Here is a 25,921-nt window from a genome sequence, read left to right as displayed (position 1 = left end):
TCGGTTATATATATTAATGTCGTGCCCTGCATTTGTTTTATAATTGTGAGGCTGGTACACAGTCAGGTGCTGGTAGTCCGTGAGCTGCTCTCAAGCACTGTGCATGTCACTATGGCGCTATGTCAAGTGCACAATCAAAAAGCAAGTCAGAGACCGAGGAAGAGGTGTCACTGTGTCAGGTCACAATGACGAAGCATACCCTCCCGTGGTGTCACATCACTCACATATCTCTATGTGCACGCCTCCTCCTAGCTTGCTCTATCATAGCCAGCACGTAGGGCAATACAGGCTTTGTGTGCAGGCATAGCAACAGAAGTACAAAGAGTAGGAGTAGCAGGTCTGTCGCACCGTGACGCGTGGCGCGGTAGCCCCGCGTTGTGATGCGTGGCGCGGCAGGCCCGCCGCGCCGTGACGGGTGGCGCGGCAGACCTGCCACGTCGGCGGTCGCTGCAGCCGTTGACTGCCCTGCCGCGCCTCCATGCATGCGCGCGGCAGAGTGATTTTACCATGCCATGTGAATAGACGCGACCAAAAGTGTTAGTTTAAAAAAAACAGTGTCAGATTTAAAAAATAGTTAAAAAAATGTTAAAAATAAAAAAAAAATTCCCCCACCCCGCCTCTAGCTCCAGTCCGTCGCGCGAGCTAGGGGCCGCGCGCATCCACCAGCGGGCCAGCGTCCGCCCACAGCAGCGCGCCCCCAAGCCATAGCAGCCGCCCGCCGCCCGCCACGACTCCCGCTACGACGCGGCCGGCGCCCGACGCGACGCCGCTGCCAGTCATCGCTGCCGCCCACTGCGGTTCCGCCAGCCACCACCGCCACCAACCACCAGAGCAGTGCCGGCTGCCGTGCCTGCACGCAGCCACCACCAGCCCCTCCCGTCGCCCTGAGCCACCACGGTGTCTTCCCAATCGACTACGACGCTGCCGGCCATCCCTCAACAACAGCCAACAGCACTGCCGCACGCCGACCTGAAGGACAGCAGCCCCCTCCACCTCCGTACGGTGCTCCATCTTTTCTTTTCCTGTTGCAATTTAGATTTTTTCCCCATCTTCAGATCCTCAATCAATTTTGCATCTTGTATTTTCGTCTTGCCCTTGTTGATTGATGCGCTCATCTGACTTGATTTTGCCTGTTGTGGCATTTGAATGTCGTGGGGGGCTTCTTTGTTGTTGCAGCACCTGACGAGCTGAGTCAGAGCAACTCTAGCTTCTGAACCACCAACTCTGGCAGAACAATTTGGCTCTCGCTGACGGACAACAAGGTCAGACCACAACCACCATGTAGCATATATGTTCTTGATCTGTGCTAGACTAGCTATGGTGAATTAACTGCTATATGCTTGCTAGCTGTTGTGATCCCTGCACCAATATTGCACTATCAAAGGTTGGTTGTAGTAGCAACCTGAAGATTTTGCTTCCAATTCTTTCAAAGCTTGCATCTAGATGTGCTTTTGATTGATGTCCAGTGACTATTTTTGCTGCTCTATATATACAGATTAATTCACATGTCAATGAATTTTGCTGCTCTATTTTGCACAAATTTAGACATAACACAAATTTCCAGTGACTAATTTTGCTATAGCTGCTCTATTTTGCATTGTGATTCACTGGTTATGGCGTGCTAGCTGTATAGGAAATTTGTTGTTATGTCTTTTAATGTTCTATTACTAGCTGTATAACTGAAGCAATTTGTGTAATGTCTAAATTTGTGACAGGTTTCTCACTGTGATCTAGTTGGCTGTTGCTGCTTTATTTGGTTCTCTCTGTGGTTTGTGAACTGACCTCGAAGTCTTGGACAACTACTGTGACTTGGATAGCCGCTGGTTAGTTCTCATCTTCTTGTACAAGTTGTCAGATAAGATATGGCAGATCGTGGGTGGACGTTAGTGGTTGGAAGCGTGGTAGGCTATCAAATGAATGGGTTGATAAAACAAAAGAATTTTTGGATCATGCCTTCTTAATCCCTGAATTAGTTGAGTCTGATACAATTAGGTGCCCTTGTTCCTTATGCCGGAATTATTTCAGGCATAAAAGGCCAAGGATAGAGCTACATTTGTGCCCCAATGGGTTCAAGGAAAATTACCAAACTTGGACAGCACATGGTGAGAGGCTGAGAAATCACAACCTTGAGATTGGTTCTGGGGTAGAACATGAGGTATTTGGTGAGACAGATCAGATGGATGCTATGCTAGTTGACTTAGCTGGTGAGAACCCACCATTAGTTGATGAAACACCAACTGGTTTTGCCGAAGCCTTCTATAGAATGGTTGTTAGTGCAGATGAGCAAGTACATGAGCAAACCTTGCACTCTAGTCTCTCTGTTGTTGCTCGTCTATTGGCCATTAAATCACAGTACAATCTTTCAGTGGCATGTTATGATAATTTTGTGGAACTCATGCATGAACTCCTCCCTCCTAATTCTAAGATTCCTAAGAACTTCTACCGTTCTAAAAAAATGCTAGAGGGCCTTGGTATGCCATACCATAAAATTGATGTTTGTGATAAAAATTACATGATGTACTACAAAGATAACAAGGATAAGGATAAATGTGACATATGCATAACATCCCGCTATAAGGATGGATCAAATAAGGTTCCTCGTAAAGTGTTGCGCTACCTGCCCATTACAAAGAGGTTACAAAGATTATGCACATGAGGGCACAACAAAATTCATGCGTTCACACAAAGAAACTCCTCTAGCAAGGTCTAGTAAAATGTTGCATCCATGTCATGGAGAGGCATGGAAGCAATTTGATGCCGATTACCCAGACTTTGAACAAGATGCTAGAAATGTAAGACTAGGTTTTGCAACTGATGGATTTACACCATATAAATTGAATGCATCCTCTTACTCTTGTTGGCTAGTATTTTGGGTTACCTATAATCTTCCACCTGGTGTTTGTATGAAGCCTGAGTATATATTCCTTGCTATGGTCATCCCTGGACCAGAACACCCTGGAAAAAACCTAAGTATTTTGCTTCAACCTTTGGTAGATGAATTGTTACAGCTGTGGGCTGGGGTACAGATATGGGATGCTTCAGTGAAGCGAAAATTTACAATGAGAGCAGCATACTTATGGTCTATACATGATTTTCCTGCATATGGCATGTTTGCTAGATGGAGCACCCATGGGATTTTTGCATGTCCACAATGCATGTGCGATTCTAATGCATATCGATTACGTAAAGGCCATAAGGCTACCTGGTTTGACTGCCACAGGCGGTTTCTTCCTGTAGACCATCCCTTTCGGAACCAAGTAAATGCCTTTCGCAAGGGCAAGGTAGAGCGAGAAGGCCCCCCTAGGCAATTGACTAGAGAGGAGGTTAAGGCTCAGCTGTACAGACTAGTTGATAACAAAGAAAAATATGGTAAAGAACACAACTGGACATATATAAGTGGCTTTTGGCAGCTTCCTTACTTCACTAAATTACTGCTTCATCACAACATAGATGTGATGCATAATGAAAAAATGTGGCTGAAGCTATTTGGAACACATGTTTTGATATTTCAGATAAGACTAAAGATAATGTGAAAGCTAGACAAGACCTGGAACTGCTTTGCAAATTGCAACCGCCCTTCTTTTCATTTATACCTAAAGAATGGCAAGTGGCAGAGACCAAGGGCACCATATTGCATAGATAAGGATGACAAACCCAAAATTCTAAATTGGTTCCAAGAGCTTAAGTTCCTAGATGGGTATGCGGCTAATATTAGGCGTGGGGTTAATCTACTACAAAAGAAGATTTTTGGTTTGAAAAGTCATGACTTTTATATCTTTATTGAGCGCCTACTTCCTGTTGCATTCCGGGGGTTTCTACCTGATGATATTTGGACCTATTTGGCTGAGTTGAGTTATTTTTATAGACAGTTGTGTGCATAACAAATCAGCAGAGAATCTATATTAGCATTGCAAGAGAACATAGCAGTCCTTATCTACAAACTAGAAAAGATATTCCCCCCAGGCTTCTTCAATCCAATGCAACATCTAATAATTCATCTTTCTAATGAGGCATTATTAGGAGGCCCTGTCCAGTATCGATGGATGTATCTATTTGAGAGGTGAACCCAAAACTCTATTGTTCATCTATTTAATAAGTACTTGCTGGATTTACTAAATGGAATTTAACATGTAGGTATATTCTGGGCATTAAAAAGAAAGTCCGAAATAAGGCTCGAGTTGAGGGATCCATTGTTGAGGCTTACCTTGTAGAAGAGGCTACAAACTTCCATGTAGGTATATTCTAGGCATTAAAAAGAAAGTCCGAAATAAGGCTCGAGTTGAGGGATCCATTGTTGAGGCTTACCTTGTAGAAGAGGCTACAAACTTCCTTTCGTTGTATTTTAGATCTAAAGTACATTCTATATGAAATAAAACACACAGATATGATGATGGTGGCTCAACATCTGTTAGAGGTTGTGGCATTGAATTGTTTGAGCAAACTGGTAGATGCTTCATCTCACAAGGCTTTTGTGACCTCACAACACAACAATGCAAGGCAGCAGCCCTCTATATATTTACTAACATCCCAGAGATGGATGATTTCTTCAAGTATGCCTTCTTTTTATCTGGTTCAAAGTTATTTTCTGATTTGTAGTTGCACTATAACAATGTCAAATATGCCCTTGTAGAGAATTTGACAATGAACAATGGAAGGGTCGCTCACAGCCAACTGACCAACAAATCAATAACTTAAGATTAGATGGTTGGAAAGGCACACGTGGCAGCAATAGAGGCCCCAATTTCTTTGATTGGTTCAAAAACATAGTAATGCCTCAACTCAATTGGAGCAAGTTTTCTTTCTTCTTTGTTTTAAATCACAAGCACTAATAAATGTAATGCAACTCTTTGCAGTGTACAATCAGATCAAGTGTTCACAATGTGTTGCGTCAAATTTTATATGGGTTTCACAAAAGAGTGTCCACCTATGGTTGCTATGATGTGAATGGATATAGATTTCGGTCGGAGAAGTATGAGAATAACAGGATAGGATTAGCTACAACCAATAGTGGTGTTTGTGTGACGTGTACTGATGGCAATGGCAATGTTCTTGAGTACTTTGTTGTTATTGAGGATATTATTAAAATTTCTTGGGAGGGCAAGGAACAACTTGAGCTAGTTTTATTTTATTGTCGCTGGTTTGATCCAACCTCTAGGGGTGTTAGGCGAACTGAAAATCTTGGTTTGGTGGAAGTGAAGTATAGCTCAAGGCTTCGAAACTTTGAACCATTTGTGTTGGCGAGTCAAGTTACACAGGTGTATTATCTATCATATGCTTGTGATAAACCTAATTTGAGGGATTGGTGGGTAGTGTACCATGTAGTACCACGAGATCGTTTGCCTCCAATTGACATCAACAATGATTCCATTGAAACCGAAAAACCATCACATGACATCTCATTTTTTCAAGAGGATGGACTGGAGGGCACATTTATGATCGATCTAGGTGACATTGAAATAGTTGCCTCATCAGCAGATGAAATAACTGATCCAAAAGAATTGGAAGAGCTGGAGAAGCAAACTGATGCTCCATAGCAGGAAGAGATTAGAAACTGATGAAGAAGGCGACGAAGATGATGCTGATTCCTATGATGAAGACTATTATGAAGACGAGGATTTCTAAAAAATGCTTACTGTTTTTTTCTGAAAATTATTGTACTAATGTTTAAGTCTTAGTTCTATCCTAATCTGTACTCACTGCTATGTATCTTTTGTGTGCTGCTATGTATCCTAATCTGGACTCAGTGCTATGTATCTTTTGTGTATTGGTATGCATCCTAATCTGGACTCAGTTTTATGTATGCAGTCTTTTTTTCTACTGCTGTATTGTTATATTTAACTTTTGTATGCAGTCTTTTTTTCTACTGCTTGTACTGTTACATTTAAAAGTCTGCTACTAACATTATGTTGCAACATGTTATGTGGCAGGAGATGCAGTCCTTCAATCATTGGACGGATAGGCGACTAAGATCAAGTGATGCCTCACATGACGTTGAGAGTCAGCCCCCTGCAGGAAAGAGGATAAGGGGCCGCAATAAACCGCATAAGCCTCGCAGTGGTCAGATAGCCATAATACCTGAGGGTGACAAGTATGTGCATGCTGATTTTTTTCTTAGTGTGGACAATGCTAGTGTTAGAACTTGCTAATCCTTTTATGGTGTACTTCATTTTTCTTATTGAGCAGCCAATTCCGCTATGCTAATTACTCAATTGATGATAAAATGAAGAAAGGCCCCATCCTTGGAGTGCTTTGAAAGCAAGAATATCCTCCGATCATTGAAGGGACAGCTAGAGATGGCTGTCCATTCAAATATCATGCAAGCAAGTGGGAACACTACTCGTACATTCTAAGGGATGATGCACAGACCCCAGCTAATCGTGTGAAACAAGAGTTCTGGGTGAGCATATAAGATCTGTCATTGTATTTCTTTCAACTGTAGGCATGTATGAGCAGTTGTCAAGTGGTGTTTAGCACTATTTATAGTAATGCTTGATTATTGTTTCTTTTCCAGAGCATATATTCAGTTCCTGAAGAACTTGAAGATGAAGCAGACCGTGTATTTGAGAAATATGCATGCACCCAATGCAAGAAAATGATGTACCAAGCTCGTCCAGATGCTGTCGAGCACTATTATCGCGAAATCATAAAGAGCCCAAAGTCTGATACATTTGCTTGAGCCAAACTACTTACTTTTGAAGAGTACATGCAATGCAAGCCTGAATGGTTCACTGACGAAGCTTGGGAGTCCCTTTGTAAGTATTGGTGCTCTGCTGAATACTTGAAGAAAAGGAGGCTTGGGCAAGAATCTCGAAAAAAAAATCCTGATGGCGCTCAAAACAAGGGTGGTTCTAAGCCACTAGTTGAGACTCAACAATATCTGGTAATCTCCTTTATCACCATCCATTTCTGAATAACTTTAAAATTTTCATATGCATTAACATTGGTCACTTCTTTTATGCCTTGAAGGAAGCTAAGCATGGACCTGGGAAGGGCACTATAATAAATGCTTTTTCCTGCATGAAAGATGGCCTTAAGAATTGTGATACCAATGGGAATGCTGGCCCAATTCTAGAACGGGGAAAGAAACTTGTTGTATGTAGAAGAACTTTCTATCTAGTTTCAGCTTTTCCATTTGTAGTTTCTGACTAATAATTTCTATTATTTTTAGGATGACTACAATGAAGCATTGCAAGAAAAGTATCTAGAGAACTGGCAAGAGCAACCTTTTGATAATTGCATATAATATTGGTGGTGGCTTGCTGCATGGTCGTCTTGCAATAGGAAATGGTGCTGTCAACAAGGCTACAATAATTGATGCTGCCAAGGCAAGTGGAACAAGACCAACAACCTCAAGGGCTTTTCAAAATCTGTTGGCAAGATATGAGTAATCACTTGCCAACGTTGGTCGCTTAACTGAACAGAATAATGCCTTGGTTCAACAGAATGCTGCATTGACTCGAGATGTGAAGCGTAATGGTCGTGTACTTGAGGTACAATTCTGTTTTGGTGCACTATCTGTCTACAACTCAAGGTTCATAAACATTGATTATGTATCTTCACCTGCAGCTCATTATTAACATAGTACAAATAGAGATACCACCAGACCTGCTCCAGGAAGAAGAAAATGACATGGTAAGATTAACATTATCTTCACCTGCAGCTGCTTGTGTACCAATATCTTCACCTACAGCGAGCAGCTTGTGCTCAAAATTGTCTTGCTGTACCAATATTTGTCTTGCTTGTGCTTGTGCTCAAAATAGAGATACCACTAGCCCTCATTATCTTCACCTGCAGCTGCTTGTGTACCAATATTGGTGTGCAACTTTATTTTGTCTGCATGTGCTGTCTTGCTGTTAGGATTGGTGTTAGCATCTACATGTAAAAAGTTGCTGTTAGAACAAGTGGCTATTTTTGCTTGTTGGTTGCTAGCATAAGAAATTTATTATTTCTGTTCTATAATCAACACGTGTTTATATACAGAGGGCATGTGTGTGTTGCTGCTAGTAAGTCCTAGGTTTTTTGTGCTAAGGATCAATGGAGAAGCATAAGCTATGTTGATTTGCATCGTTTCAGATTTGCCAAAGGAGCATCATATATCGTGTCCAGTGAATGAAACTGTGCAGCTGCCGCCTCCTATTTTATTTATTCAAAGTGATTTAGTGGTTGTAAATAGATGCATGCTTGCCTCCTGTTAGGATTGGTGTCAGCAGTAGGCTGTTTTATTTATTTATGCTTGCCTCCTAGAATGGTCCTTTTTTTGGTTGTAGGGAGGGACTATAGATGGATCATCTCATGCTTCAGCCATGGACAGGGACAACAGCGATGGCCATTGAGTTGTGCGGTAGCAGAAAGTATTTTGTAAAGCCGTAGCCTTTTGTTTATCTACTACGGCTGATGGCAACAACCAGCAAGTTCGAAGGCTATGCATGTGTCATGCTGGGTATTTTGTGCAAAGGAGGTATTTTGGTTGTGCATGAGCTGCTGCATATTTAGGTTGTGAAGCAACATATGCAGATTCCATCGCGCTTCAAGGCATGCGTGCTAGTTGTGGAGTAGCACTTACATATTGTCTATTCACTGCACGCGTGCGACAACCGGCAAGTTGAAGGCTATGCATGTGTCATGCTAGGTATTTTGTGCAAAGGAGGTATTTTGGTTGTGCATGAGCTGCTGTATATTTAGGTTGTGAAGCAACATATGCAGATTCCATCGCGCTTCAAGGCATGCTAGTTGTGGAGTAGCAGTTGCATATTGTCTATTCACTGCACGCGTGCTTGTGCAGAAGTGGGTGCATACTGCCATTAAACAGCAGCTTGCTACTTGTAGATTTCCTGGGTCAAGGAATGTCAGGATTTTTTGGCTATCTTGTGCAGAAGTGGCTGCTTACTGCCATAGGATAGCAGCTAGCTACCTGTAGTTGTGTTGGGAGATAGATAGCACCTAATTGTGAGTTAGCACTTTTAACTTGTGCTGCCTGTTAGGTACCTAATTAGAAGGCTAACTAGGAGGCACTAATTATTATATAGCTTTGTATTTATGAACAACTTGAATGATGTTCTAAGATTATTAAATATAATATTTATTACTTCAGTGAAGGGCGGGCCTGGTGCAAGCGGTAGAGTCTTACCGTCTGTGATCGGAAGGTCCCGGGTTTGAGTCGCGGTCTCTTCGCATTGCACAGGCGAGGGTAAGGCTTGCCACTAACACCCTTCCCCAGACCCTGCACAGAGCGGGAACTCTTTGCACTGGGTATTTATTACTTCAGTGTGGATGAATGGTTACATCAGTTGCTGTAATATTGTATTTAATGGCTAATTACTTGCTGTGAACAGTGGTCTTATAATAGCTAAATAATCAGTGATTTTGGACAGCAAATTGACTGCAAATATTTTCCCTGATGGAGGCGAACCGTCAGGAATTATTTCATGCCTGACGGTTGGGCCACCGACGGGAAAGTTGAACATATCCCTGACTGTTCAGGAACTGGTCGTGAAAGTTTGAAATTTTACTGACAGCTCTTTATCCGACGAGAAAAGTTGAAAGTATCACTGATTGTTCATAACCGTCAGGAAAAACTTTCCTGACGGGAAGCTTGACAACTGATGCAGTAGCTTTTCCCTGACGGTAACCATCACGGATGGCCTTCCCTGACGGTTTCTACACTTTCCCTGACGGAACAGGCCGTCACGAAAAAACTTGGCTGGGGTGGTGATTGTACGTATCAGCTTCTCGTCCCATCATCTAAAACATATGGCTCGTACTCTCTCTGTTCCAAAATAAATGTCGTTTTGGATTTTGCTTTCTCAAACTTTCTTAAATTTGACTAGATTTATTAATATTAGCAGTATTTTTGTCTCCTAATAAGTTTATTATAAAAATATATTTAATAATTAATTTAATAATACTTTTTATGCATCATAAAAATCAATGATTTTTTGTACACATTTGGTCAGTGTTGAAAAGGTTTAACTTCTTGAGAAATGGTAATGACACTTATTTTAGGACGACAGGAGTATATTGTCCTTGGTCCATATCGTCGATAGTAGGATTTCACCTCATACATTAAATAGAAAAGGCCCATCCTCGGCCTTCCTCTCACTTTATTCTATTGGTTTGGCGTCATAGGTAGCTAAAAGCAACTTAAAGAGACTTTTTATATCCTCTTGTACAGACAGAAAAATACATTTTGAGTGAAAAAAATCATCTAACAGCTTTTTCAATATTAGATCTCTAAATATTGTGATCCTCTATTCCAGGTTTTTTTAGGCAAAGATATAGAGAGTGAGGTTGACTCTTCAAAGGACGTGCATAAAGCTATTGGAGGATGGAAATATATAAAGAATAATTTTTATTTAAATGGTTCTTCAAATGATGATTTAGAGAATGAGTTAAAAAACCGTTGGAGATGTGCGAAGGGACTGTTCGGTTCAGAGCTAAAGAATTTTTGTACCTCTATGAAGGCCTGTTGGAGACGTACGCATACTCATTCCTATATGAACGCATACATGCATGTACCTCTATGAAGCATGAACACCTCTGAAGTACTGAGGTAGACTGACAAATCTTCAGTGCTAATTTACTATGATTGTCGCTAATCCTGTTTAACCATCATATATTGCACATGCTCTAAACAACGGGAAATACATCGCCCATGGGCCATGGTCGAGGGTTTTTCCGTTTTCCGGTTAGTGCCTCTGTCAGATTGCGGCGTGGCCGACGAGCCATGGCTGTTGGCTGTTGCCACACAGCAGCTTCCGATCGGCGTGCGCACTCACGCGGGATGCGTGCCTGCATTGGACGCGAGTCCCACCTACCCGAAGCCGGAGCAGCGCCAGGCACCGGGGCGCACGAGCCGACGAGGGATGACTGGATCCTCGTCACGCGCTCCTCTGGGTCCGGCCGGCGCCCACGCCCATCACACGCAGAGCGCACCGACGGCTCCCGGAAGGCCGGAACGCCCGCGTGGCCACACCGTCCGTGACGACGCGGCGAGCGCGACTGCTCTAGTGCTGTTGGTGGACTCCGAGCGCGTGACGCCGTGACTGACCTCACCTCACGTCACAGACGAGAGAACCGAAGCTGCGGCACCGGCACGGCGGCACGCGGCACCAACCACAAGGGAAGCCACCGGGCCGGTGCATCGGATTTGAAAAGGTAAGTTTATTTGAGCAGCTGCAAAGCGTTTTACGAGTGACTTGCAAGTCTCTCTTTGCCCGTTTGCGGTCATCATTTCGCAACCTGTTCGCTTGGACTTGTTTGACCTTATAAATCGTACTTTTTCAGTCAATGAACAATCCTTTTCTCTCATACTAAATCAGCCAAGAGTACTTTCAGCCAGCCAAACAAGCCTAAGCGAACAGGGCACGGTCATCGGAGAATGCAATGCAAGCTTGTCGTCTCTTCTTTGCAGGAAGGCATGTGTGTGGCAGGGTTTAGCTACCAGTGTTTTCCATTCCATTAGGGTTTGTGAAATAGATCCGACATTGGAGGCCCGTAGTCCATCATCTTTTCACTTAGTTTTTTTTCTTTTGGGTTTCTGACATGGAAGAGATTGTTTATTGTTATCTTGTTGCTTATAAGCTAATAATTAGTAGAAGCACGATAAATAAATAAATCATTTCACCAATGTTTGATGAGATGAGAAAAGTTACGATGCACCACCACATTTAATTGACAATTTGTTGTACGACACTCTTCAATATTAGTATTCACTGATGGACACTACTCAATGTTGTTTTCGCTAGAAGATACTCTTCAATTGTGGCAATTGGCTCCTAGGCACTTTGGCTATTAAAATAATATATTTTTTCTAGGACCAGATTGGAGATAAATTAAAAGTGAGCATTATGCCCTTGACTATTATACTGCAATCCTTAATATTTATCTAAAAAATCATAACTTGCATATGAACTTTTAAAACGATGAACTTTATATCAAAATTATGGTGCTCAATGAGATCTACAACTTCGTAGTTGCCAAATTTTTTATTTGAAACTATTTAGAGTGTCAAAACTTCTTTTAAATTCTCAGATGTAGTGGTTCATCAAACTAAACACCCTACAAGAGAGAGAAATCACCTCTGCTTTTTGGCCTGATGTTAAAAGAAAGATTGTGAGCCATTTGATGGACAACAATAGGAGGGAGAGAGAGGGAGGGAGGGAGGGAGGGAGAGAGAGAGAGAACAAGCGGTTGAAAAATAGAAAAACAATGATAGTCAAGGTTTTCTACTAAAACATTCAGCCCTATTTAGATGCAAAGTCTTTTTTTGTTGTTGTTTTAGAAAAAATATCATAGTTTTATGGAATACTTTGGTTTTGAAAACCTAACGTTGTTTGGATGTAAAGAACTTTGTAGTTTTGAAAACCATGGTATTGCTAAAACTCTAGTCTTTTTGGAGTTTTAGAAAGTCCACTCTAGACTTCATTTTTCTAAATTATGATTTTACACATCTCTTGTTCTAGAGCTGAAGTTTTCTTAATGCTACAGTTTCTTAAACCACAACATCCAAAAAGGGCCTGAATGTCTGTGGCACGAGGGATTTCAGGCATCCTATTTTTATCCTTCTGTTTACCTAGACGGCCATATATTTAATTTAAATGGTAAATGGAAGCCAAATGTGTCATTTATACCCTAAATAATCCATTAAATGGATTGACCATTTTAAACGGTCGAAACAGCCTAATAAATGGAACAAAGGTCAAACGTTTAGTCGGTAGTAGGATCTGAGTTCATAAAAAGAACCGGCATCTCTATAAAAAACGTTTAGCTCTGTTTAAACACAGTGTAAGCCTATAAAACATAGAAAATGATACGGGCCTGCTGTGGAGCGGTCGGAGAGAGGCAGCCGAAGGAAGGTGGCAGGTGCCATTCTGCTGGAAGTGCCAAAGTGTGGTGGTACATGAGCTAAGGACGCCCGACCCGGGCCCCTCCTCATCCGGCTGGTCGTTCGTCTCTTTCCTCGCATTCTCGCCACCGCCGGTGCCACGGATCAAGCCAGACAGAGAGCCACATATCTAGGCGAGAGCCTATTTATTACTGTATTATATACACACTCTCTCTGACATTGCAGGCTTGCGGCATCCAACTGCGTATGATATAGCCAACAGCCTCCAAGGCCATTCCCCTGCGTGCGTCCGCCGTGCGCCTTCCCTACCGATCGAGTAAACCCCACGCAAGCACACAGCCTTGCAGCGTCTGATTGGAGTTGCTTGGTCGCTCCTCCTCTGCGGCCCTCCGCGTGTTCGTCCCTCTGTCTTGGGAGCGGCGGAATCCAGTGGATCGAAGGTGCGTGGATGGCAACAGCCGGGAGGCCGTCAAGAACTGCGCTGTCGCTGCCAGCTCCGTCCTGCAACCTCGCCGCCGCCTGCTGCTTCGTCCTGCTTGTCGTCCCCATCCTCCTCACGGGTGAGTTTACTAGCATCGGTTAATCAATCTCCACCCAACCTCTAGAATAATCAGCTCGCCAAATACCCAATGATTGTGATAAGGTATGGATATGGTGGTTGATGTTCTTGACTAGCCTGCAGGTATATATAGTGTGTGATGTTCTTGCCAATTGCCTATGCCCTGTTCGCTTGGCTGATAAGCCATGACTGTTGGTTGATTTATTGTGAGAGAAAAATACTGCTCGTTAACTGAAAAAGTATAGCTTATAAGCGAAGCGAACAGGGTGGCTACGTTTTTGTGCTGCCTTGCCAGTCTTGGAGCTCACATATGGTTACAAGGACCCTTTGCTAAGATTCTATTGTAGCTAGAGTAGATGGCACGTTTGTTAAGATCATGTAGTACATTACCATGTGCTGTTGCCAAAACCAATCAAGCTTATGACTTCACCATTTAATTCAGAGGCGAAATGGAGTCACAATGGAATGTTCGCTATAGTCTAGCTTGCCAATGCCAGGTGCGCCGTGGCGTAAGGCGCCGCCCACTATGGCGGCATATCTCAACTCCGAATCGCCATTTCAGCTTTTCAGGGCGCCTTTCCGAAGCGCAAAATGCCCACTGGCAAGCAGCCAGCTTAATTTACTCGCTCCTGAATTATCTGCCACTCATGACGATGAGCATCAGCTGTTGGCTGTTGCTACTTTCTCCACACCACAACAGCCTGTTCGTTTCGTCGTAAACGATCGTTGATTATTTACTGTTGGCTGATTTGGTGTGAGAGAAAAATACTATTCTAACTTATAATCCACGATCATATACGAGCAAACGAACATGCTGTGTGTCCGGCGATATGTGCAATGGGCAGTCCACGTGTTTTTTCGAATAAGCAGGTGGGCTGATTTAAGAGCAGTTTTTTTTAGGTTATTGGTAGCTCTCAGTGACAGTGCCAGTGGTGGCAGAGCCACATGCCCATGTGGTCCACTGAGATCTTGCTTCCATTGGATCACGTGCTCCGTAGACCGTAGCATTATACTAGCTATTTGTATAGTTGTATTATACTCCTATATTCCATACTCTTACGTACGTACCCGGCGCTGTGTTACCATGGTCAAATTATCACATGCATCAAATTAATTAAGCTGTGTTTCTTCGATCTCCTTGTTTCAATGGCCACAGATCGGATCACCACTCACTGTCACTAAAACTTCACCGGAATGAATGTGTGAACCACAATCTAGCCTAGATCGGATGAGTTTGTACTCATCCTCGATGCTGATATATAACAAAAAAATTAAGACAATCAATATAATTAATTGCAGATCAGCAAGTGGCGGTGGCCGAGTCCCTGTCGATCGGCGTCAACTACGGGCAGATCGCCAGCAACCTGCCGTCGCCGGAGCAGGTGTCGTGGCTGCTCCGGTCGATGCGGATCAGCAAGGTGAAGCTGTACGACGCGGACCCCAACGTGCTGCGCGCGTTCCTGGGCACGGGCGTGGAGTTCGTGGTGGGCATCGGCAACGAGTACGTCCCGGCGATGGTGAGCCCCGCGGCGGCGCAGGCGTGGCTGCAGCAGCACGTGGTGCCGTACCTCCGCGCGGGGGCGCGCATCACCTGCGTCACCGTGGGCAACGAGGTGTTCAAGCAGGGCGGCAGCAACGACACGGTCCTCCAGGCGGCGGTGCTCCCCGCCATGCAGTCCGTGCACAGGGCGTTGGGCGCGCTGGGGCTCCAGGGCCGCGTCAACGTCACCACGGCGCACTCGCTGGACATCATGGGCGTCTCCTTCCCTCCTTCCGCCGGCGCGTTCCACCCGGCCGCGCTGGCGCACCTGCAGCCGTTCCTGGGCTTCCTGTCCTCGACGCGGGCGCCGTTCCTCATCAACTGCTACCCGTACTTCGCGTACAAGGACGACCCGGCGCGGGTGCCGCTGGACTACGTGCTCTTCCGGCCCAACGCCGCCGGCGTCGTCGACGCCCGCACGGGGCTCCGCTACGACAACATGCTGTACGCGCAGGTGGACGCCGTGTACGCGGCCATCCAGGGGCTCGGGTACACGGACGTCGAGGTCAAGGTGTCCGAGACCGGGTGGCCGTCGCGGGGCGACGCCGACGAGCCAGGCGCCACGCCCGAGTACGCGGGGACCTACATCCGCAACCTGCTGCAGCGGATCGAGATGAAGCAGGGCACGCCGCTGCGCCCGGCCACGCCCGTCAACGTCTACGTGTTCGCGCTCTTCAACGAGAACCTCAAGCCCGGACCGGCGTCGGAGAGGAACTACGGCCTCTTCTACCCCGACGGCACGCCGGTGTACAACGTCGGCCTGCACGGCTACCTCCCGCCGATGCTGGTGTCGTCGTCGACGGCAGCACGACAGGTACATACGGTTTATTCTTGATTGATTGATCAGTCTTCAGGACAGGTTACCTGATTGTTCCAGTCTTGTCACGTTTTAGTGGAGCACTGGGGCTGGCAGACACTGAGTGAAATGCCGAGTGGCATGGCCAGGTTAGGCATGGTCGCAAGGAATAGGTTCTCCACCACGGAAAAGGGAGGATGCCGCAATCAGTAGTTGCATTTAGCACAAAATTCACACACAAACAAATGCCATTGCATCTGCTGTCGTCTGAAATGTGCAAATGCGTCCAGCCAGTATATATATAAAATTAAAACTCAAATATCCCCTTGTGCAATTTATGGTTGGCAGGTGATTCGTTTGTTTGCACCAGTCGCCATCGCGTCCGTCGCATTCGTCTTATCCTGACAGCCTAAGCTACCGACGGAGCAAGAGCACTAACAGCTGCAGCCAGGAAATGTTAGCTAAGCATCTCATGCTGACAGGGTTTCCTGTCGCAACTAAGGTAAATCAGTTTGACATTAGCACTGTACAGCATTTTTTTTTTCTGTATGTCAGATAAATAACAAACTGGCATATCCGGCAGGAACTTCTGAGTAATTTGGCCACCTCAACTTGGGTGCGTATGCTGGATTTCTAATAGCGATCAGAAACTCTTGTTGTACTCATACCGACAATAGGTTAGAACTGACTGAAGCATATGCATCGTCGATTCATCAGAGTTTACCTTTCCACCCAAAAAAAGAAAGGTACAACAGTAGGAATAGCTGCATTGACTGCAACTATTTACTGGTGGGATAATTGGTATCAATACTATGTAATTCTGTCCTTTTGACCTCTGGTAGATTTCCCTCGTTTAATTCTCCGTGTATGGAGTACAGAAACTGGACATGTTGAGGCGGACGTCTCTCATTCGCAATGACAATTCACAAACGCAGACAGGAGATACACTTTTTTTTTTTTGAAACTTACACATTTTCAGGTTAATGCAAGAAACTGTTACGTTCCCATCATGAATTGATTCACCTGGCTGAAAGTTATAACAGTATGTCTATTCCTAGACAGGACAGAGTTCCTACGAAAGCCAAGTCTGAGTCCCTTGTTTACAGACTGATCTTTTTACATGTTCTGATGGGACTCCATTCAAACTGAGTAACATCATATCCGTATTCCCTGTTTTTCGTGTCGAATTCTGAATTTGATCTCCAGTCCCGTGAATTGAACTATACAAATATGCAGATCAATGCCACATATATGTACATCAGCTTGCAAACAATGGTCGATTTCAATTAAACCAACAGCTTCCACAAAACTTTCATAGCAAAGTTGTCAGTGGTGGGCTGGTGGTGATATGACTGTTAGTGAGGTCCACTACCATCCAATTTCACTTGGTTGAGTGGTTCAGTCAAATCTATCTTCCAATCCACTGGATGCAGATTAAAATTACCACCAAGTCTGATGTGAGGACCATGTAGAGCTACTACGAATGTCAAGTATATATCGGTCATGTCCATCACTCTGATTCAAGCTCCTTAAATCTCCTCTCCCACTCCTTGACTTCATAATCCTGCTCCAATAGATCCTTTTCAGTAGTATAGACGATCTCCTCCGGCGTAATTACTTTCCGTTCAGCCATATCACGTGCACTAAGCAGCTGAAAATATAGGAAAACACAAGCCAAATTTATGCTACTTCAAAAGTTCAAAAAAGACCAACTTAGTGAAGATCATGAAGCCAAGTATCAATTACTTCCTCTAATTGGAAATATAAGCCCATTCAGACATCGACAACTAGTAATATTAATAAAAATACATTATCTGAAGTGGAAATAATTATATATTAGGAAAATATTCACAATGAATCTAGTAATCCCAATCTTGTATTGTCAATCTATATAAAATTTTGGATATTGCTAGTCAAAGGTGAAAAGATCTTTCGGACAAACCTAGATAGATTGGATGTAGTATCTAAAATGTGTATGGCATGAAGTTGATGAGAAGGCACCAAAATAAATTGAGTAATATTAAAGAATGCACACTGCACAATCTAAAAATGTCATGATAAGCATATATTTCCATTCAAATAGCCAGTTTTGTTGTAGCTGTTGAGAACGGAAGGTCCAGGCTGCATAACAGATTATTGACACACAATTTGATCTTATGCTTTAAGCCCCTCTACAGTGGCTTCACTATGGATCTGAGTTATTATGCAGGGAGGTGGTGGCTGCCATGGAGATGGAGGCACAGGGAGAGAAGAGGCTTGGCAGAGAGTGGCGGCAGCTAGGGGAAGGAGAAAAGGATTGAAAGCTGTTTAAGAGAGTTAGCGCAAAGGCTGAAAGCAGTTTAAGAGACCCAGCAAAAGGCAGAGAGATGACCCTAAACTAAGCTTAATCCAGTGGGTACTGTTCACGCGTGGCCGTACCACAGGATGACAGGGAGCCCTCGTCAGCCACTGTTAGACTTGCTAGTTCAGTCATAGACATTAAACCCACAACAGGTTTCTTTTTAGAAGTTTCTAATGTCAGGAATAAATAAGTTGCTACCGGTCACAATAAGTCTAGTCTATAAGGTTTCTGTGAATGCTACAAATCCATCCTGATTTTCTCCAAACAGATCCACACATGGGTAATGGAAAAATAATTACATAGTTGTGTGGAACTTCAATTGTTATTACCTTTCTTCTTAGAGAAGAATCTGGTGACACGAGTTCCTCAGCTCGCTGTTCTCTGGCCTTATTCCTCTTTCTAATGTCATTATTGGTCTTGCGTAGCAGAAACCATCTAAATAAAGGTATTGTAAAAAAGGAGCCAGCGTATATCTAGAAATGATCACATTGTATCAGTACATATCATTAATTTATAGGTAATTCAATAATCATCAATTTTGCAACATTCACAACATTTGGAAACTCCCTTAAAAAGAGAAGGGCTAGTGATTTCTGTCAGGCCAAATATGCATAAATGGAGTGACTAGAGTAATGACCACGATATGTACTAAACCGGCATATCAAGCCCAGCCATACCTGAAGCAAAGGATATAACTGTGCCGCAAATGAGATTAGTCCACTAGGTGTCACTGTCATTTGCCTTCATGATAAATTTTAATACATATTGTTAGCATTACATATCAATGATATGTGGGGCCAGAATTATTATAATTCTTACTTCAACAAGTTTCCAAGAATGATGACACCAAAGAGATTGAGTCCTCCCAAACCAGCAACCATTGCCTTCTCTGATGCATTCGCTTTACTGCAAAATCAACAGGTAGGTGTATGGAAGGGCATAGAATAGATTAAAATAGCAAATTTAGAGCGGATGAAAAAATACCACTTAATGAATCAACCTATATAACATAACGCCTAATCTCTAGATCCTCATGCATTACGCTCCTGATGTAACGTATTTACAATATAATATTTAAAATCCACATACACTAATTGTATTAGAAATCTAAAAAAATTATCATGGGAGTTTCACACTTCTTTATTTGGTAAAATTGCAGCCTGGGTTAGTTCAACTTCACTAAGGAAGACAATGATATATACTGACCTGAATTTCCACGGTTTCTCCTCTAAGTACTTTTCAATTCCACTGAACATTGCTGACCATTTGGTACCCACATATTCCCTGCTCCTACCACTTTTTGATGAAGCAGTACGTTGCAGCGATGGGAATCGATACAGGATATTGCCCTATAAGAAAAACAAAACCATTAAGTTACTCAGAAAAATGCCATCTTTAGTATGTAGCTGGCACAGGCAGAGCTATCTGTCAGCTAAGGTGGGCACCATTTAACTCGCTGTGTACTACTGATGTGTGATGGTTGCACCCCATATGCTTGTATTCCCCTTCTTCCTCCTCAACCTCAAATGAAGGAACTAGTGCATGTAATGTAAGGGTGTTTTTGCTTGGCTGATGCCTCCATGGCATCTGAAACCACCACTGCACCCTTCATCATCCAGGACATGGCATTTCCCAGAACCTTTTTTCTTACATCTACTCACACACTGCATGTTCCTTTATCATTTTTCTTCGTTGGAAACTTGCAATAAATCTCAAGGATTAGATACTTAGGCATGCAAGTCAATTGAGATCTTCTAGTATTTTATAGTAGAGAACCTGACATGATTGGGGTTGTTTGTTTATTCCAATTTTTTGATGGTACCTAATAGAGAAAAAAAAACAGTAACCCCCCCCCCCCCCCCCCCCCCCGGCCCTTGGCCAGCGTTAGCTGGTGGGTTCAAAGTATAGGCCATATTTGACAATGGTAGTCCTCAGGTACAGGTCTGAACTGCTAGAAGAGAAGAAGGTTGGACCTGATCATCAATTTCTGGATGTCCCTGGAATCGTAAAAGAACTGGAAGAACAAATGATTCATCGTCCTGCAGTTCAAGAAATGATATGAAAATATGAATACGATAAGCCTCCCCTCAGTTTATTATTCAAAGGAAGAGTAAATTGCTTTCCCAGGTGCAGGGAGTAGAGAACTTAATCTCTTAACAAAACAAGCAATACTTAGGGAAAGAGTTCCCATGCCTTGGACTCTTCTGATGGAGGTGGCACATCAAGAAACGGTGCCAGTTCTTCAGCTGTAACAACTCCACCATTTGATGAAATGTACTGCCCAATCTGTGAATTCAAATAGGAATTAGAAATCTGTAATAGCAAAAATGAATATATAATAAATGATCATGAAGCTAAATGTTTTCAAAAGAAAAAGAAAATACCATCTTCCACCGCTTCTCTTCAAGTCCATCGTTTGGGTCACCATCCCCAAACACAAACGAAAATACCTATGGCATTTATTTAATAAACATTACACACAGTTTCAAACTACCTACACATTCCATCAAAACATAGTGAGAATGAACAATCAAGTCAAACCCTTTTAGATTACAGATTCAATAAAGTTCATCCCATTTTCATTTTCTATTCGACGCCTTCTGTAATAATCTGCATCCAAGTACCTGAAGGCACATGAACAGTGTGAATAATAAGAACGCACATGATACTTTCTGTTCAAAACTTTGGATACAACGTTGCAATTTCAAAATGATATGTGTATGTCCCATTTCATTATAGTCATCTTAACATGAAGTGGTGAGAACAATATAGCTGGAACTTTCTAGCAACACAATACAGAATCTTTTCACAATTGAATAGTTTCATGAACCTCTCATCAGGAACATTATCATGCCCAAATCATTAGATGATTTGCATGACAGGCATAACGGATGCATTCCTGGAAAAAACGTATATACCTTCAACCCATGTACCTTCTTCTATTGGTTTGCCAACAAGCAACATTTCGAATTGAACTTTGTTTTGGGTTCTTTTCCCTTTTCCCCTAGGATGGTTTATTTGAACACGAAATTCCAAAACACTAAGCATGCAAAGTACAGGCAACATCCAACTTGAATGTACAGTAATAAATGATGTGGACATGTGGTTGACAGATTGAGTAGGTCTACGAGTCCAAGAGCAAGGGGAACTGCCTTTTTGTTCTTTTAAGTCAAATAACATAATAGCGTGATCCAGCACTTTCAGAACACCTCACAAAATGTATATGAAACTTACCAAAACATATCTGTCGGAATGATGACAGTAGAACCATAAGATCTCCGCCGCCTACCACGACTATCTTCATCACTGCTAGTAGAAGAGGAAGTGCTACCAATCAAAGGGGTGTTGAGTTAAATGACAAAAACTACAACTGAAGTTCCAAAAAAGCAACTCATGAAATCTAAGTGTGCTTCATTTTTATAACACTTCACGAATCAAATTACAGAGAGAGCACCTCTAAGATAAAATTCACAGAATGCCCGTTTCAGGGAACTGAAACATATGACAAAGATGAAGATATTGTTCCAGAACAGCCCTTGAGGCAGTGAACATACAATAATTAGCACACAAACTCTTTCCTGCTATACTAAAACATACCTTGAGCTTGAGAGAATGGCAATGATTGTAGTGTACACCAGCACAATTGAGGCAATGAGCGCAGTGCCAAATGAAACACGTACCAGATAAGCACCCACTTGCTACAAAAGAGCAGCAGCACAAATCAATACCAGAAGAGCTCATAGTAACCTAGTGCATTATTACACCTTCCTTGCTGGAAATACCTTGGCTTTGTCAACAAGAGGCTCGACACGCATCCTAAACGATTTGCCAGCCAGCTTTGCCCTGTAGTCCTTTGGGAAGACGTATAGCACCTCCCCGTCCTCCGATACCTACCCAATCAGCGATGATTATCAGAGAAGGCCGGAAGGTTACCAGCGGAGGAGGAAAGGATGGAGTAACTGGCAGATACAGCGGCGCACCTCCAGGAAGCCTTCAGTGTCGGCGGCGAGTGCTTGGAGCGCGCGCTCTGCCTGCGCGAGCTGCAGCCCAGCGCGAGAGGCGACGTCGCCTATGGTGACGCGACCGCCGAAGTGGTCCACCGCCTCCATGGCGCGGTCCCGCACGTCGGAGGGGAGGCGGTCCGTCTCCACGGCGCCGCCCGGGCGCGCAAATGCAGGCGGTGCCCCGATGGTGCCTCCAGAGCGCGCCCGCACGTCGGGGCGCCACGGGGACGGTGAGGGGCGGCCGGGAGCGACGCGGAGGCGGCAGGGGGCAGGAAGGGAAGGGGAGAGCAAGGAGAAGGGGGCGTGGCGCGGGGGGTTGCGTGGAGGAGGGAGGGGCGGGCGGAAACGAAGGTGGAGGGATAGAGAGATGGAGGCGGCGGCGGCCATGGGGGAGGACGGGTCGACGGCGGAGGCTTGGGGCCTTGGGGGTGGGTTCAGGCGGTGGCACTGGGCATTCTGTGAGAAGCGGCTAAGGGGAGGAAGAGGTGGACGTCAGTCGTCAGGAGGTGTGTGCTGGCCGTGGCCACGAGATCGGATTTGATCCAAGCAGCCACCGGGGTCCCGACGCGATGAGACTTTCCTCTCTCAAGTGATCGATCATGTCAGAGGTAACTGCTCCGGCCATCTAATTTTTCTACCAAACAAAAAATATACACTATTAAGAGTCAAGAGGTTACACAATTCATACGAAGTCTCAAGAGACACAAGATATAGGATAGGCTCCCTGTCGACGAAATATGGTCGGTAGTCCATCGAGGGGGTGCCCGTGGTGGTAGATTATCGGTAGACGGTGCGTGTAATTAGGAACCAGATGGTGACACAAGGCGCAGAGACAGCGATTTAGACAGGTTCGGGTCGTTAGGTCGACGTAATACCCTACGTCCTGTGTCTTTGGTGTATTGTATTAAGATGTATATAGATTAACCTGTCCTCTAGGGGACCCTTGTCTCTCCTTATATACTCCGAAGAGACAAGGTTACAAGTAAAGTATCCAATTTGGTACTATTACAATATCTAATACAACTTATAATCTTGATGTGCACGCCTTGATCTTACAGGCCGGGCCACCTCGGATGGTGCGGCCGATGTACCATCTTGTGGTACCCGGAGGTATATCCCCTACAGCTAGTCCCCGAGCACCATGTATTCTGATGCGACACGCCATTTTAACCTTCTCCGAACAGTGAGGCTTGAGTTCTTGACATCTCCGACTACCGTTGTCGCCGGAGAAGTAGGTTATCCGAAGAATGTATGGTGCTCTTAAGAAAAAAGAAAAATATTTCCGTCCTGAGAAGTGTGCCCACTTGTATTTCTAAAAAAAATGTAAGTGCGTCTTGAAGCGTAGCGTTCTTGATCATCAGAAGCGCAGGGGTCGAAAAACAAACACATTCACCGCAAGGTGAAGTGTGCCCACTTAGTCCCCGAGCCTGGTAGTAGGTGACGTAGGCACGTGGTGCCAGGGTCTAAAAAGAATTCCCAGTTAAGTTGAGAACTCAATCGTCGTACAGGCGATACGAGGATGCACCGACAGGTGCATCGTACCGATGTAGTCCCCGAGCTTGCTGGAAGGCGAGGTATGAGCCTTGTAGCAAGGTCTAAGTGAGAAAAAAATATTCCAACTGTATGCGAGTTGTCAGTCACATGTAGTCGAGAGCAAAGTCCCCGAGCCGTGGTCGAAGAGTGGTCGAGGCAGTCCCCGAGCACAGGTCGAGGAGCGAGCGACGAAGTCCCCGAGCCGTGGTCGGAGAGTGATCGAGGCAGTCCCCGAGCGTAGGTCAAGAAGCGAGCGACGAAGTTCCCAAACATAGCTCGAAATTACTGCAATATAAATATATAGAATGGTAGTACATGATGTACAAAATAATAATTTATGGCGAAAAATCAGCGGTGAAGAAATAGCGTATGACGCTCAGCAGTCATTTACAAATGAGCATGATGTGATAAAGCAGTTGGTGCTTTGTAAACATCAGTGTTAATATGAAGTTTGTGTTTATACTTAATATAAACCACCCGACCAGTTAGCATGTAGCTGAGTCTCTAGCCCTAGCTAGCCTGTAAACCATAACGCGGGGCGCGGAGCCCGTGCACGTGTAGGAAGAACAAAGCGTCGCTAAAGAGCCGCTGCCGACCACCCATAACGCAGAGGGCGGACGCTCGTGCACGTGTAGGGAGGAGCCGGAGACAGGGCCGTCTCTGGAGGCATCGAGCGTCAACATGACTGGTCGAGGATTTGCATTAAGTATAGCTGTATGTTATATTTAAGATTGTATACATGGACAAACGTTATTTGAAGAATAATCATGACGAGGACGTTGTGGAGAAACGTCGTAATGAAAATTGTGTTAAATATAAATATTAGAAGTGTACTTATCTTTGGATAGAAATCTGGTCGATGGCGATGAAGTCGTCCGGTCCTCGAGCTTTCCAACCTGTCGTCATGACGGTGGTCGCGGTTGTCGTAGCGCCGTTCTTCGCAGCGATCATCATTGCGACGTGGTCTGGTGATTGATGTGGTCGAAGCTCGGTGGAGCCGCTCGGGACGTGGTTGGCGTGGTCTTTGGTTGGCGTGGTCGGAGCTCGGCGGAGCTGCTCGGGACGTGGTCGACGTGGTCGGAGCTCGGTGGAGCCGCTCGGGACGTGGTTGGCGTGGTCTTTGGTTGACGTGGTCGGAGCTCGGCGGAGCTGCTTGGAACGTGGTCGACGTGGTCGGAGCTCGGCGGAGCCGCTCGGGACATGGTTGTCGTGGTCTGGTGGTCGGAGCTCCCATATGTGCATGCATCCTTGATTAGCTTTTTCGGCAAATATACAAGTCGTCTTGATCTCTTCTGCCCGATCAGATGGCTTGCATGTATGCTTTTGTGTAGACATATACGCGTATATGCATGACTCTTGGCTAGCTTGCTATCTGGAGTTTTAGTCGACTCCATAACGGACGGAGTTGTTGGCTTCCTTCCGTGTAGATGTGTGTATATGTAAGCACATGCAAGTTCGGAGGCTACGGAGGCCAAGGCATCGTGCATGCAACCATGCAGTAAGACTCCTAGCCAATTGGATCTGTTGATGAGCGACAACCGTCGCCATACTGCTTGTGGGCTGTACTGGTCTTCACGCGGGTGAAGAATACTTGCAGTAGTAGATCGGTTCGTGGCCTAGGTGTAGATCAATGATGAGGAGCAGGGTGGCGCGCCTGGTGCACGCCGCCACGCCCGACCACGTTGCTCAGACGACGAGTCGCCGCAATCAGCTGAGTCGCCACGGATGACGTTGATGAAGAAAATCACCATCTGATTCACCGGAAGATCGGCACGCACAACCCCTAAAAGGGGCCCCTACCTGGCGCGCCACTGTCGATAAAATATGGTCAGCAGTCCACCGAGGGGGGTGCCCATGGTGGTAGATTATCGGTAGACGGTGCGTGTAATCAGGAACCAGATGGTGACACAAGGCGCAGAGACAGCGATTTAGACAGGTTCGGGTCGTCTGATCGACGTAATACCCTACGTCCTGTGTCTTTGGTGTATTGTATTGAGATGTATATAGATTAACCTGTCCTCTAGGGGACCCTTGTCTCTCCTTATATACTCCAAAGAGACAAGGTTACAAGTAAAGTATCCAATTTGGTACTATTACAATATCTAGTACAACTTGTAATCTTGATGTGCACGCCTTGATCTTACGGGCCGGGCCACCTCGGATGGTGCGGCCCATGTACCATCTTGTGGTACCCAGAGGTATATCCCCCACACTCCCTGTCAATATGTTCATCAAGTACTCGAATTACTTGTGAAATACACTTGATCCAATTAAGAGTCTAGAGGAGTTCATCATATATCTTGG

At 44.6% G+C, this 25,921-nt stretch overlaps 3 protein-coding genes and 1 pseudogene across 4 annotated transcripts; 3 read left to right on the top strand and 1 right to left on the bottom strand.

The window, feature by feature from the left end:
- Positions 1-119: 119 nt before the first annotated feature.
- LOC136465653 (uncharacterized) lies at positions 120-3,533 on the top strand (annotated as a pseudogene).
- A 1,000-nt stretch (positions 3,534-4,533) lies between these two features.
- Positions 4,534-5,534, top strand: LOC136466359 (uncharacterized). The gene is made up of 3 exons (XM_066464724.1): positions 4,534-4,550; positions 4,631-4,766; positions 4,854-5,534. The coding sequence occupies exons 1-3, from the start codon at positions 4,534-4,536 to the stop codon at positions 5,532-5,534; spliced, it is 834 nt and encodes a 277-aa protein (XP_066320821.1).
- Positions 5,535-12,849: 7,315 nt separating this feature from the next.
- On the top strand, positions 12,850-16,656 carry LOC136467089 (glucan endo-1,3-beta-glucosidase 14-like). The gene is made up of 4 exons (XM_066465637.1): positions 12,850-13,404; positions 14,703-15,757; positions 16,088-16,241; positions 16,323-16,656. The coding sequence occupies exons 1-3, from the start codon at positions 13,293-13,295 to the stop codon at positions 16,142-16,144; spliced, it is 1,224 nt and encodes a 407-aa protein (XP_066321734.1). The 5' UTR covers positions 12,850-13,292; the 3' UTR covers positions 16,145-16,241; positions 16,323-16,656.
- Positions 16,657-17,002: 346 nt separating this feature from the next.
- Positions 17,003-22,604, bottom strand: LOC136467088 (uncharacterized protein At5g03900, chloroplastic-like). Of its 2 annotated transcripts, none has more exons than XM_066465635.1 (13): positions 22,061-22,603; positions 21,863-21,970; positions 21,678-21,778; positions 21,315-21,386; positions 20,635-20,704; positions 20,465-20,530; positions 20,274-20,366; positions 20,054-20,119; positions 19,287-19,429; positions 18,900-18,986; positions 18,758-18,821; positions 18,410-18,553; positions 17,003-17,390 (listed from the first exon to the last, which is right to left on the bottom strand). In XM_066465635.1, the coding sequence occupies exons 1-13, from the start codon at positions 22,469-22,471 to the stop codon at positions 17,250-17,252; spliced, it is 1,566 nt and encodes a 521-aa protein (XP_066321732.1). In that variant the 5' UTR covers positions 22,472-22,603; the 3' UTR covers positions 17,003-17,249. The 2 variants fall into 2 exon arrangements, 1 of the variants encoding a protein (XP_066321732.1); XR_010761533.1 differs by having other exon boundaries at positions 17,254-17,390; positions 18,410-18,515; positions 22,061-22,604.
- Positions 22,605-25,921: the final 3,317 nt, after the last annotated feature.

The sequence above is a fragment of the Miscanthus floridulus genome, chromosome 7, assembly GCF_019320115.1.
Source record: "Miscanthus floridulus cultivar M001 chromosome 7, ASM1932011v1, whole genome shotgun sequence".
NCBI classification, from domain to species: domain Eukaryota; kingdom Viridiplantae; phylum Streptophyta; class Magnoliopsida; order Poales; family Poaceae; genus Miscanthus; species Miscanthus floridulus.
The sequence above is the reverse complement of the archived record's forward strand: the minus strand, read 5'-3'. Positions and strand labels throughout refer to the sequence as shown.

What these genes read in the sequence shown, in the direction of transcription:
- LOC136466359 (XM_066464724.1), top strand. An exon ending in TTGATTGGTTCAAAAACATA is followed by an intron (nt 4,767 to 4,853) that starts GTAATGCCTCAA and finishes AACTCTTTGCAG; the next exon opens with TGTACAATCAGATCAAGTGT.
- LOC136467089 (XM_066465637.1), top strand. Translation starts at nt 13,293, where the DNA reads ATGGCAACAGCCGGGAGGCCGTCAAGAACTGCGCTGTCGCTGCCAGCT. An exon ending in CGTCCCCATCCTCCTCACGG is followed by an intron (nt 13,405 to 14,702) that starts GTGAGTTTACTA and finishes AATTAATTGCAG; the next exon opens with ATCAGCAAGTGGCGGTGGCC. An exon ending in CGTCGACGGCAGCACGACAG is followed by an intron (nt 15,758 to 16,087) that starts GTACATACGGTT and finishes TATGGTTGGCAG; the next exon opens with GTGATTCGTTTGTTTGCACC.
- LOC136467088 (XM_066465635.1), bottom strand. Translation starts at nt 22,471, where the DNA reads ATGGCCGCCGCCGCCTCCATCTCTCTATCCCTCCACCTTCGTTTCCGC. An exon ending in GGATGAACTTTATTGAATCT is followed by an intron (nt 20,531 to 20,634) that starts GTAATCTAAAAG and finishes TAAATGCCATAG; the next exon opens with GTATTTTCGTTTGTGTTTGG. An exon ending in AGTTATATCCTTTGCTTCAG is followed by an intron (nt 18,554 to 18,757) that starts GTATGGCTGGGC and finishes GATCATTTCTAG; the next exon opens with ATATACGCTGGCTCCTTTTT.